Source organism: Carlito syrichta, unplaced genomic scaffold (genome assembly GCF_000164805.1).
Source record: "Carlito syrichta isolate Samal-C Ts95f unplaced genomic scaffold, Tarsius_syrichta-2.0.1 Scaffold312566, whole genome shotgun sequence".
Lineage (NCBI taxonomy): Eukaryota > Metazoa > Chordata > Mammalia > Primates > Tarsiidae > Carlito > Carlito syrichta.
This window is the reverse complement of record NW_007256662.1, coordinates 14,215-27,500: the sequence shown is the minus strand read 5'-3', so window position 1 is coordinate 27,500 and position 13,286 is coordinate 14,215. Positions and strand designations below refer to the sequence as shown.

The 13,286-nt window shown below is 37.3% G+C and overlaps 2 protein-coding genes across 2 annotated transcripts; both read left to right on the top strand.

The window, feature by feature from the left end:
• On the top strand, positions 1 to 939 carry LOC103272433 (olfactory receptor 5H2). The gene has a single exon (XM_008069932.1). The coding sequence runs from the start codon at positions 10 to 12 to the stop codon at positions 937 to 939; it is 930 nt and encodes a 309-aa protein (XP_008068123.1). The 5' UTR covers positions 1 to 9.
• Positions 940 to 12,117: 11,178 nt separating this feature from the next.
• Positions 12,118 to 13,056, top strand: LOC103272432 (olfactory receptor 5H8-like). Its single transcript, XM_008069931.2, has one exon. It carries the CDS (start codon positions 12,127 to 12,129, stop codon positions 13,054 to 13,056), a length of 930 nt encoding a protein of 309 aa, XP_008068122.1. The 5' UTR covers positions 12,118 to 12,126.
• Positions 13,057 to 13,286: the final 230 nt, after the last annotated feature.

Genomic DNA, 13,286 nt, shown 5'->3' with positions numbered 1-13,286 from the left:
AATGAGAATATGGAAAAGGAAAATGCAACATTGCTGACAGAGTTTGTTCTCACAGGACTTACATATGAGCCAGAGTGGAGAATCCCCCTGTTCCTGGCATTCTTGGTGATATATCTCATCACTATTGTGGGAAATCTTGGCCTGATTGTTCTCATCTGGAATGATCCACAACTTCACATCCCCATGTATTTATTTCTTGGGAGTTTAGCCTTTGTGGATGCTTGGATATCTTCCTCAGTGACCCCCAAAATGTTGATTAACTTCTTAGTCAAGAGCAAGATGATTTCTCTGTCTGAATGCATGATACAATTTTTTTCCTTTGCGTTTGGTGGAACCACAGAATGTTTTCTCTTAGCAACAATGGCATATGATCGTTATGTAGCCATATGCAAACCTTTACTTTATCCAGTGATTATGACCAATAGACTATGTGTTCAGCTGTTAGCCTTGTCATTTGTTGGTGGCTTTCTTCATGTCTTGATTCATGAAGTTCTTATGTTGAGATTAACCTTTTGCAATTCCAACATGATACATCACTTTTTCTGTGATATTATACCATTGTTTATGCTTTCCTGTACTGACCCATCAATTAATTTTCTAATGGTTTTTATTTTGTCAGGTTCGATTCAGGTGTTCACCATTGTGATTGTTCTAAATTCTTATACATTTGCTCTTTTTACAATCCTCAAACAGAAGTCTGCCAAAGGCATAAGGAAAGCCTTCTCCACCTGTGGAGCTCATCTCTTATCTGTCTCTTTATACTTTGGCCCTCTCCTCTTCATGTATGTGCATCCTGTTTCTTCAGAAGCAAATGATCAAGACATGATGGATTCTCTCTTTTACACAGTCATAATTCCTGTGTTAAATCCTATTATTTACAGCCTGAGAAATAAGCAAGTCAAAGATGCACTCACAAAAGTGTTAAAAAGAAATGTTTAGATCTCATACTAATCGCCCTTCTTTTGAGTAAAAAGCCAGAATTTCGCAAGTTAGGTATTGCTGTTTTGTTAGGTGTTCAAAGTTTTTTTGTAATTATAATTGTCCTAGCATTTTAATGACTTAAGATTTTGTGCCTAATAAACTTCTAAAATATTTTGTGTCATTCAAAAGCATACAAGAAATTTTAATCAAGTGCTTGTGTCATATTAGAATAATTAAAGCAGAAAGCCAAGAAAAATATTTTACAGGCTTAAATGTTCTTCCTGTGGCTTTATAAACGCAGTACTTGGTAAAGTAGTTGAGTTCCTCTCAAAGGATCTGAGTAGCACATATCATACAGCTGACGGAGTTGTATGGTCTGTAGACTAATATCACATTTAACTACATTGTGGTGGCAGGTTTGTGTTTGGTTGACCAGATGAAAATCCCAGGAAATCAGTTAGTCCTCCAAAGATATGTTAATCTACTTTATTGGGAGATAGAAAGTTTTGCTTCTCCATATAGCTTGGAGAAACAAGCAGAATGGGTACACAATCATGAAAAAAATGAGAAGTGAGTTATAATTCTGAAGGCAGAGCCAAATCCTAAGCTAATGATCTTAGTTATGTCTGTTTCTATGTGTCTATCTGAGTAATGAGAAAAGGCACGTTGCCTCACTTTACTTATTATGCCTTCAAAAGCTTTTTCCAGTTGTATTTGTGAGATACTGGGTAATGTACAGAGATTCACTATTTCCAAAAAGCTAACAGATCAAGGATTAAGTCAGTGTGGGTGTAGTTAAGAAAATAAAAATCAGAATAGAAAATAAATGATCTCAGTTTTCCCAGAATTAAGAAAAATGAAATTAATAAGAAAAGAAAATTAGTAATATTTTAATAATTATTGGAATGTGTTACAGAGAACAAGCTGCATTAAATGCGTATTACCGGGCTGGTTGTGGTGGCTCATGCCTGTAATCCCAGCACTTTGGGAGATCGAGGTGGTGGATCTTGAGCCCAAGAGTTGAAGACCAGACTGGGCAACAGAGCGTGATCTTGTCTCTATTAATAATAATAATGATGATGATAATAATAATAATAAACGCAGACTACCAAAGATCAAACAGTGTGAAAATAGTATGCTCTCACAGTGCTCAGTGGGTGACTGGGAAAGACAGAAATGAGAGTTAGAATGTGTTGTGACTGAAAAGTCCTTGAGTTTCAGCGTTCCTCACACTACATTCTCTTTAAGTTTAATGAGTGACTCATCTTCATATCACCCCTGATCTTCCCCTCTCAACACTAAAATTCCATCCACATTTCTACTGCCACCACCCAGGCCCTAGGCCTAAAATGACTTACTTGTCTGTTCTGCAAAACTCTAGTTACTGTGTCTCCTGTCCTCTTATACTCTTTTATTTCCTAAACACTGCTGCTGAATGATTCTTTGTACACAGAATTCTGATAAAATCATATCCTGCTTTGTTAACTTTCAGTGTATTGTCATTGCTACCAGATTATACACATATGTGGTATATGACATACATATATCAGAATTTATATGTATGAATATGCTTATTTGTTCACGTATGTGTACGGATAGTATTATATGCATATATATGTTTATCAAATTGTGTTTACTCATCTTGAATTATTTGAGGTTCTTTGCTAAAACAATCCTTGATTTAACCCTGGAGACTCTTCCTATACAGTTCTCCTAGTGGTCTTGTGTTATAGCCAAAATGAGTTACTGAATGCTTCCTATCTATCCCTTACCTCTCACGTGCATGCTACTTTTTTTTTTTTTTCCATACAGGTCTCTCCACAGAATCTCTCTCTGTTGCAACTCCTCCCTAAATCATTTGCAACTAGAACAATATCTTTCTTCAATGTGTATCTGAAATGTTACTCCTTCTGTGAGGCTTTTGCAGATTACCTGGAAGAGGCTAGGAATACTCACTTATTTGTAACAATTAGCAGTTTATGCTTTGTACACTGCATTTGGCTTTCTATAGCACTTATTTTTGGTTAAAGATCTTTCAGATTACAAATTACAAATGCTACTATTCTTTCTTTCTTTTGCACTGGGGAACACAATGGTTTACACATATGAGACCCAACATAAGTATTTGTGAAATCCAATAGAATATGATGACACTAATACATAGAATACAGTAAGAGTGCATCACTCTTTTTCAATCTGCAAATGAGCACAAGGAGGTTAATGAACCAGGGATGGCTGCTGCATGTCAATTCACCTTACATTTTTTTCATGACAGTAGAAAGTATTATACAAGGGGAACTAAAAAAAAAACCCAGAATCTATTTATAAAAATCGTGCATTTACTCTTACATGTTTAAACTTCAGTCACCTTCGAAATACTCTCAGTTTGATTCAATACACCTATAGAGATGAATTTTCCCACTACTCAAATCAGTTTCTGACTTGTCAATTTTGATGCCCTGTAGTGCTTCTGCGGTTGGTTTTCTCTCACCTCTTCCACATTGGCAAAATGTTTCCCTTTGAGTCCTTTCAATGGGAAACAAAAAAAGTCGCTTGGGGCAATATTAGTTGAACAGGGAGGGTAAAGCACATGCTGTTTTTGGTGAAAACTCTCAGTGCCATGCGGGCAGATGCGCTTGTAAATCATCCATCATGAAATGGGCAAACGCGTTGAAAGACTCTCCAAAAAAAATTCACTGAAGCTGAATGCAACCTTACACAACAACGTTAGCAGGTACACTAATGCCAGGGGGTACCAGAATACTTAACGAGCCAGGGATGTCTGTACTACAGACGGGGCTCACTCTCCAAAAGATAATTCTGATTTTTTGTTTGTTTCCCCCCTTGTACAACTAAAGTGACTTATTCTTACTTTTCTTTTCACTAGGATTGGCTCTTTGTATAAACTACAACAAAATATCATTTGGAAGCGATTCCATCTTAAAGATTAAAGGACACAAAATATATAAATATTTAAATCAAAATTTTTTCTTTCATATAGGCAGAGATCAATTCACAAGATTAGACCAGATAATTTGCCCTCTTTTTGTTCCCCAGAGGGATACCACTTAAGCTCCAAGAAACAGAGTGAATGGATCAGAGTCCAGCTGTTTTGATTTTTCCTCCTCAAAGAATCCCTATTATTGCATATACTCATAGTTTGCTGGGTTTTACTGCTGTATAATTTTCCTATTGAACTTATTGCTTTCTATCAAATATCTACATTTTGCTTGTTTGTTCACTTTTACGACCCAAAGACTAGTTGGTAATATAAGCATCTGGTATCTCTTTATTCTGCTGTTTCAAAGCTATTTCTCTAATTAGCTTTTGCCTTGAATGTGAAGGTAAATGTCAAACTATGAGTGCATGGGTAGGATTATGTAACCTGTTAAGTCTTACTTTATGTTAGGTGAGTATGGAACAGGCAATTGGGAACTCTTCAGCCTGGTCTTGTACATTTCTAGTCAAAAAATTCTTCTACTACGGTGTATCCTTTAATATAATCCCAACTACTTTCTGCCTTTCAGAAATTCACCAAAATCTCTTTTTACGTGATCCTCTTCTCACTTCTGTTATAGATTTAGTTCTTTTTGTGCATTATTTTTGCCATTCATTGCAATCTTGGGAAATAAGTAAAATATGAACCTGGGAAAAACCTCCATTTTGAACAAGATGTGTTTCTGATTCTTTAAAAAAGAGACTATGACAATACATAAGTATTATTTAATGGATATTTAGATGTAAAGAATGACATCATATTAATAATTCCATTCAGTGGCCTAGAACACTGTTCACATTGGATTGAAAGCACCCAAAGGAAATACCAATACAGTAGAAATATTTTTTACCATAAAAGTGTATTTATTACTTAACTTCAACATTTAAAATAGTTCATACTTTCTCTATATTTGTATATACATTGTTTTCCTAATTATCTTACAATGACTTCTACTGTTCATGAGATTGCTAACATTATCTTAGACTCTGGTCAAAGAAATATTATAATTAGGATTTAGGTAAAAACAAATAGCAACTAAAATGAGAAGAGCACTGGTCAAAGTCTGTGTTTGGACCCTCCACCCTCTGCTTTTTACTTTCCTCCTTGTTCTGACAGTTAAATGTAGACGTTGATATGACATCTATTGCAAAGGATGAAGTATTGTGGTGTTTTTTTTAATGTTTCCTTGGGAACTATTATTGACTGTGATGATAGCCAGTCAAAGCTCTGTTGCTTCATTTCAGTAAGGTTAGTGGGAGAAACCTATGTTCATTAGAAAAACTTGTCAAGCTGGATCAAACTTTGGAACATTGTTCTCAAAAATTTTTACCCACAAGATGTGCATTTTCTGAACTGTGATTATATAAGGTTTGCTTTTTCTCATAAGGTGTCTTCTAAATGAGACTTATCTGAGAGTAGTAGCTAATAGTCACATCATGGTATCCCCTCTATTTTTGTAGAAGTTCTCATAGAAGCTTAGATCTGTTCCAGAGATATCTCCTATTCTGAGACCCACTTAGAACCAGCAGCTTTGGGGCCATTTATTAAATGAGCCAGAGTAATACATCCGAATGAGGAATAAGCTGTCTCCAAAATCCAAAGAGCCCATTAGGTACTGTGCCTTTTTCTAGCAACAACTTACCCTTCACTTTGGAAGAGATAGCTTAACATTCCCCACACCACCCGACTCCTAGAAATTTTTTTTTTTTTTTTTTGAGTTGGAGTCTCACTCTGTCACCCAGACTGGAGTGCAGTGGCCACTCCCGGCCACCGCAGCCTCAACCTGCTGGGCTCCGGCAATCCTTCTGCCTCAGCCTTCCAAGTGGCCGGAATTACAGGCATGCGCTACCACGCCCGGCTGATTTTTTGATTTATTGTAGAGATGAGGTCTCGATGCCCGGGTGGGTCTCGAACCCGCGGGCTCAGGCAATCTACTCACCTCAGCCTCCCAAAGGCGCGGGATTACAGGCTGAGCCACCGAGCCCGGCTTAGAAATTTTAGAGATAGAAATTCCTCTGATTTTTGTTGACTTTATTTCCAACCTCTGGCATGCAAATGAATGTCTTACCAATAAACGTTGCCGAGTTATTTGCTACTTCTTGCTCAGTAGGACAATCAGCTTAATGTCATCAGTGCATCTTGTGGAAAGGAAAGAAGCCCGAGATCCTGGATTTTTGCAAGTCATATATGTGATATATATATATATATATATATATATATATATATAAGAATTGTATCCAGGAAATATAACAAATTCTCAAAATCAATTTTAAAATTTCAATAACCCAATTAAAAGATGGGCAAAAGATTTAAGCAGACACTTCATGAAAGATGATACATACATGTCAAATTAGGGCACAAAGGCATGCTGGATGACATTAGTCATTAGGGGAAATGCAAATTAAAATCTCAATGAGATACCATGACCCACCTATTTAAATAAATAAAATTGAAAAGATTATCAAAACTGAAACAGTAATGCTAACCTTTGGCAGTAAAAAATAGGTAATAAGCCAGGCTCGGTGGCTCAGCCTGCAATCCCGCGCCTTGGGAGGCCGAGGTGAGTGGATTGCCTGAGCCCACGGGTTCGAGACCCGCCTGGGCAGCGAGACCTCATCTCTACAATAAAATCAAAAAATCAGCCAGGCGTGGTAGCGCGTGCCTGTAATTCCGGCTACTTGGAAGGCTGAGGCGGAAGGATCGCCGGAGCCCAGCAGGTCGAGGCTGCGGTGGCTGGGAGCAGCCACTGCACTCCAGTCTGGGCAACAGAGTGAGACTCCAACTCAAAAAAAAAAAAAAAAAGATAATAAAGCAAGTTAGAAAATAATTACATAAAATGTAAGGGAGCAGTTGATTTATGTCTAATTATGGTTAGGTTACTATCTACCTTGACACATCACATTGTTTACTCCACCTTTCTGCAGAGTAACCACAGTGACTTTGCTTCTGTATATGTTATTTATTTCCTCTGCATGTTTCTTTTTTACTAGAAAAAGTCTAAGGAAACCAAATAATAGATTAATAAATCTACCAAAAGATATACTCTTTCCCTTCCTCCATTTTATCAGTGGAGATTAAAGCTAAGAAAAAAAATGACTGGGAGTGGTGGTTCATACCTACAATCCCAGCACTTTGAGAGGCAGAAGAGAGAGAATTGCTTAAGGCTAGGTGTAAGAGACCAGCCTGGGCAACTCAGCAAGTACACGTCTCTTCAATAAACCAAAAAATTAGCTGGGCGTGGTGGCATGTGCTTTGTAGTACCAGCTACTTGGAAGACTGAGGTGGCTCAGGCGAAGGGTCACTTACCTGAGCCCAGAAGGATGAGACTGTGTTAGCCGTGATTGTGCCACCACACTCTGGCCTGGGCAACAGAGTGAGAATCTGACTCAAAAATAGATATATAAATAAAAGATTAAAAAGTTTTAAAAGCCCTTTTTTAATATGTAGGTAGTTGTATGTCACCATTCAGATATCCAATCTAAATGCCAAAGACAATAAAATTAAGTTCCATTTTTCTAAATAAACGCTCATTGGCAAATTTCTGTGTAAATGCTGAAAGAGAAAAATCTGAACATGTTACTACTACCATGTCCTCAATTCCGCAATAGTTTTGCTCTAAATTGGCAAAAAGAAAATGTCCCTGACCTCATCCCTGTGCAATCCTACTTACACTTACACTCCCTAGCCACATCTGGCTCCTTCTTGATTCTCTCTTTGATTGTCAGCCACATTTACCAGTTTTTGACTCTCCAGTGATCTAGGTTCTCCGATAAGAGACCCTCTAATGATGAAGACCCTGTGGAAGGCAAGTGTTCATAAATATCACCTTGTTAGGCAGGAAGATTCTTGAGCCCCGCCCTGGAACTACTGAGACAGAATCTGCATTTTAACAAGGTCTCCAGGAAATTCATAGGCATTGAAATTTGGAAAGGACAGATCTAGGACGCCCCCTCCTCAGGATCCTTTGTCTTTTATTTTCTTTGCTTCTCCCTCTGATATCTGCCTAGTGAGATTGATCATCAGATTTCAGCTGAAACTTTGGGAGATAGGTATATGACTGGAATTTGAGCTGCAATTTGCATGGGAAAGACAACTTTACTTGAGGTTGACCTCTGAAAGGAAAATAGATCTTTGGCCTCATTAAAATCATGTTATGATGAGTTCAGATAAGACCATACTAATCAAAGCACTCAGAATAACAAATTTTATATATAAACTGTAGTTTGCACAAACATGTCAAGTGTTATCTGTGGTGGAAAACAGGGTATAAAGTATAATTATAATTTCCATTCTTAAAACCAGAACTGACTATAGTGACTTGATGTTTATGATGCTAGGGTCTGTAATGTCCCGAAGGACAATTTGAACTTCTCATACAGGTCCAATCTTATAATGCCCAGTAGAACCACTAACTCTGTCCTAAAGGAAAGCCTCAGGCTCTCTTGGGACAATTTCAGTTCCCCGTTTCTTCCTGTTTTGGCAAAAACACACAGTTGTACAATTGGTGGACTTTTGTGTTCAAGGCAAATTTATATACACACATTTTCCTCAGCTTAGGAAATGAAGTTTCCAAAATCAATCAGCATGCCAAGAATTGCTACCTCTGTTTTTGCCATTTCTGTGCTATAATTGTATTTATTTCTACTTTAGAAGTCGAACACTTTTAAAGAGTCTCCACAATTTTTTCTAGGATATGGGTAAGAGATAAATGATTTCTATAATATTTATTATTCTTTATATAGAAGGTTAAAAATTTTGTTTAATTTATAATATTTTTAGATTGGATTTGTAAGACATCAAAATGAAAACTACTAGTGAATTATTTGCATACCTTAGTTTTACAAAGTTTGGGTGAGCAAATTGCATAAGATTAATTTGTTCCCTTTAATAATGTTTTACTACCTTGTTAACCTAACTATAATGACTTTATAAGTAAGTTTTGGTGAAGCAGAACATTAATTTTAAAAAACAAATTTAAAGATTTAATCATAATGATTGTTATATAAGATACCCTTCTGTTGATGCTGACAAAAAGACCTATTCTGTTTAATTAAATACATATTCTGACTAAAACTTTTTAAAGAGTCACTTAAATACTTAGATCATCTATCCTTTTAATACTAGTTCTGAAAATATATATGTATAATATAATACATATATTTTACATATATATAAGTATTACAAGTATACCCTCTCCATTGCTTTTTTCAGCATATATGACTTAAAATGTACCCACCCACAAACAGAATTTGAGATTTCCAATTATTTTGTTATTTGAGATTGCATGAAAGGAAGCCTCTTGCATACGAAAATACATCTAACTCCTGGAATTATTGATATTACCTATTTGTATAGCCTGTTTCAGGTTGCAGACTTGGTTCCATATTATTCTGCTAAAAAAAAAAAAAAAAAAGAAGTGCTCTCAACTAAAGCTAGAAGAATTTCTAGAGTAAGTCAGTTCTAATCACAGTAATAACAGAGACAAAGCAATTTTTAAATATGGAAAGATCTTTCAGACAGTGCTAGTATATTCATGAACAATATAAAGTTTGTAAGTGAAATTTCAAATGAGATCTCTTTTTCATACACAAATTCCACAGGAAACTAAAGTCTGAAATTTTGAGTAATAAGAAGAAGAAAATTCCCAGAATTCACATCTTTTAAAGAACTCCTGGGTCAGGACCTATACTTCGTCCCAAACTGTGAACCTTTCCTTCTAGTTCTTCAGTCTCTCTCTGATACTTCCTTTCCGATCTTCTTTGGCTTGTCTTTCTTGCATTTATTTACATCTGCCTTTTTTGTTCTCTGCTTATATCTCTTTCTTTTCTTCCCTTTTCCCCCTCCCCCCTGATTTTCCTTTCAACTTCTCTTGTTCCCTTTCTCCTTTCCCTGCTTTCCTCTCTTTGCCTCACTTTTGAAAAATGTGATTTAAAATCTTACAGAAAAAATACTTCACATTTGTCCATGAGCAGAAGACAAACACCAACGGCCCCCCGCATGACCTGCAGTGCTCTATCGCATTCTCTCGCTGTTGTGCCACTTGATGTCTATCCACTTCTTGCTCTTTTATGACCTCAGTTCTATCACAAAATGGAAACTGCCCTCACTAAAGCCACTAAAAATCTTTTATTTCCACACTCAGCGATCGCTGTTCACTCCTTGTTCCACTGGAGCACTGATGGTCCTCTTCTTCCTTTTGTCCTCCTTAGGATCTTTCCTCTCTCGATGTCGACAGTACTCAGCTTTCCAGGTTTCCTCCAGCTTCTCCAATTGCCCTGTTAAGTATCTTTTTCTTGTGTCTCCCTTGTCTCTCATTTGTTTGAGCCAGGACTCTTGGTTGCAGTAGGAAATGACCTGGCTTGTTGAGTGGATACTGACATAAAAATGCTAGAGACGTTGGAGAAACCCGCTGGAAGAACAGAATGAAGAACAGTCAAAATCATGTCCCAGCCGGGCTCGGTGGCTCAGCCTGTCATCCCGCGCCTTTGGGAGGCTGAGGTGAGGGGATTGCCTGAGCCCCGGGTTCGAGACCCGCTTGGGCAGCGAGACCTCATCTCCCCAATAAATCAAAAAATCAGCCGGGTGTGGTAGCGCGTGCCTGTCATTCTGGCTACTTGGAAGGCGGAGGCGGAAGGATCGCCGGAGCCCGGCAGGTCGAGGCTGCGGTGGCCGGGAGCGGCCCCTGCCCTCCAGTCTGGGCGACAGAGTGAGACTCCAACTCACAAAAAAAAAAAAAAAAAAATCATGTCCCAACACTAGTTCAATGAAACTCTTGTCACTGTTGAACTTTTGAATGCCACAGCTCACACTATCAATTCCATTGTTGTGGATGGACATATTTTCTGGAGTCCTGACATTGCTGCTTTCACAGCCTTTACATCTGAAATTCTCTTTGCTCCCTGTTCCTTTGTTTTTCCCTCACCAGATTCCAAATGTCTGGTGGTGGGTTTGACTGGTCAAACTTAGATCAAGCCTCCTCACTCTAGGTGCAAGAGGGTTTTTAAAAAAGCGAGTTTCTAGCTCTAGAGTGGGTAGTATTCTCTCTCCACCACCAAGATTCATGTGGTAGATAAGGGGACCAAGTGTTGACCATCTAATAAATGGCATGTAACCACTTTATAAACTGTTTAACATAACTTTATTAAGTTTATTTCCTCCCTGTTCCTCTTTTACTTTTGACACATTCTCCAATGCATAGGACGCCTATAACTATGCCTTCAACTACACCAGTGACACCCATGCCATTATTTATTAAGCTCCAGTAGAGTCATACTACTAAGTACATCTCACCTGAATGCTCAGAGGATGCCCCATCCCCATACCTGCCAATGAATTTCCAATCTCACTTTTAACCACCAAGTGACTTCTCTTTCTTTTAGTGACCAGGCTCTTCACATCTAATATGTTACGAAGTTCGTGTTGACACTGCATTTCTAAATTCTTTTGACCCAAATTGTTGTCCTCCTCATCGCTCTCAATGTCTTATCACACTTGTACTAGGTACTTCACATGCATTTGAATTACCTGGATAGCATTTTTAAATGCATATTTTTAAGCTCATTTTTGAGTTGTAGAATTTATTTCTATAGTAATCCCTCATATTCTGTATTTTAGTGAGAAATTCTCATATGTAATCTGATGTGAGATCCCTGGACAATAGAAAGAGCTTCCTGATTAGTATCTCTGAATCCAGTTTCACCTCTTTGCAGCCTATTTTCTATAAGACAAATTATTTAATTATAAGATGTCTTAAATGCCACTCTGTCATAAAATTTTCAGTTCATGACTACTGCCTGAATAATAAAGAATAAAGTTCAAAGTCCTTCACATGGCTTTAACTCACTTTATGTTCTGGCCTTACAAAGTTCTTTTCCCTTGATCCTGCATTCATATCTCAGACACAGTATTTTCTACAACACTCAGTAGTGTTCACTATTGAGATGCCAGCAATGCATGGCATCTTTTCATTTAAATCTCTTTCTTTCTACACATTCTTTAAATTCAAATAATTGTATTTCTTACATTTCTTTAATTTTCTATAAATATTTGTCATCTATTACAGTGTAATACATAAACGAAAAGACGTTCTGATGTGTATGATTTTATTTTAATGTTTCTCCTCCAGTATTCACTGTATATATTCTTAATTCATGTTTCTTTTTACTTCTATTTCATTTTATTCCATTTAAGAAACATTCAGTGAGGACATGGAAAAGGAAAATGAAACACTGATGAGAGAGTTTGTTCTCACAGGACTTATATATCAACCAGAGTGGAAAATCCCCCTGTTCCTGGCATTCTTGGTAATATATCTCGTCACTATCATGGGGAACCTTGGTCTGATTGTTCTCATCTGGAATGACCCTTACCTTCACATCCCCATGTACTTATTCCTTGGGAGTTTAGCCTTTGTGGATACTTGGTTATCATCCACAGTGACCCCAAAGATGCTGGTCAACTTCCTAGTCAAGAATAAGATGATATCTCTGTCTGAATGTATGATACAATTTTTTTTCTTTGGAACCACTGCAACCACAGAATGTTTTCTCTTGGCATCAATGGCATATGATCGCTATGTAGCCATATGCAAACCTTTACTCTATCCAGTGATTGTGACCAATACACTATGCATCCGCTTGTTAGTCTTGTCATTTGTAGGTGGCTTTCTTCATGCATTAATTCATGAAGTTGTTATGTTTAGATTAACCTTCTGTAATTCCAACATAATATATCACTTTTACTGTGACATTGTCCCATTATTAAAAATTTCTTGTACGGATCCTTCTATTAATTTTTTAATGCTTTTTATTTTATCTGGTTCTATTCAGGTATTCACCATTGTGACTGTTCTTGTCTCTTATACTTTCGTTCTCTTTACAATCTTAAAAAAGAAGTCTGTCAAAGGCATAAGGAAAGCCTTCTCCACCTGTGGCGCCCATCTTTTATCTGTGTCTTTATACTTTGGCCCCCTCCTCTTCATGTATGTGCACCCTGCATCTCCAAGAGCAGAGGATCAAGACATGATGGCATCTTTATTTTACACAGTCATGATTCCTTTGTTAAATCCCATTATCTACAGCCTGAGAAACAAGCAAGTCATAGATTCACTGATGAAAATATTAAAAGGAAATATTTAGATTTCATACTAGAACTCATCCTCTTTATTTAAAGTCACAAAACTGTACTGGCTAAAAGTGGGTATGTGTTAGTACGTATTAGGTTTTTTCTGCAAATACATTTGTCACAACTTTTTATTTATTTATTTATTTATTTATTTATTGAGTTGGAGTTTCACTCTGTCGCCCAGACTGGAATACAGTGGCCGCTCCCGGCCACCGCAGCCTCGACCTGCTGGGCTCCGGCGATC

What these genes read in the sequence shown, in the direction of transcription:
- LOC103272433 (XM_008069932.1), top strand. Translation starts at nt 10, where the DNA reads ATGGAAAAGGAAAATGCAACATTGCTGACAGAGTTTGTTCTCACAGGA.
- LOC103272432 (XM_008069931.2), top strand. Translation starts at nt 12,127, where the DNA reads ATGGAAAAGGAAAATGAAACACTGATGAGAGAGTTTGTTCTCACAGGA.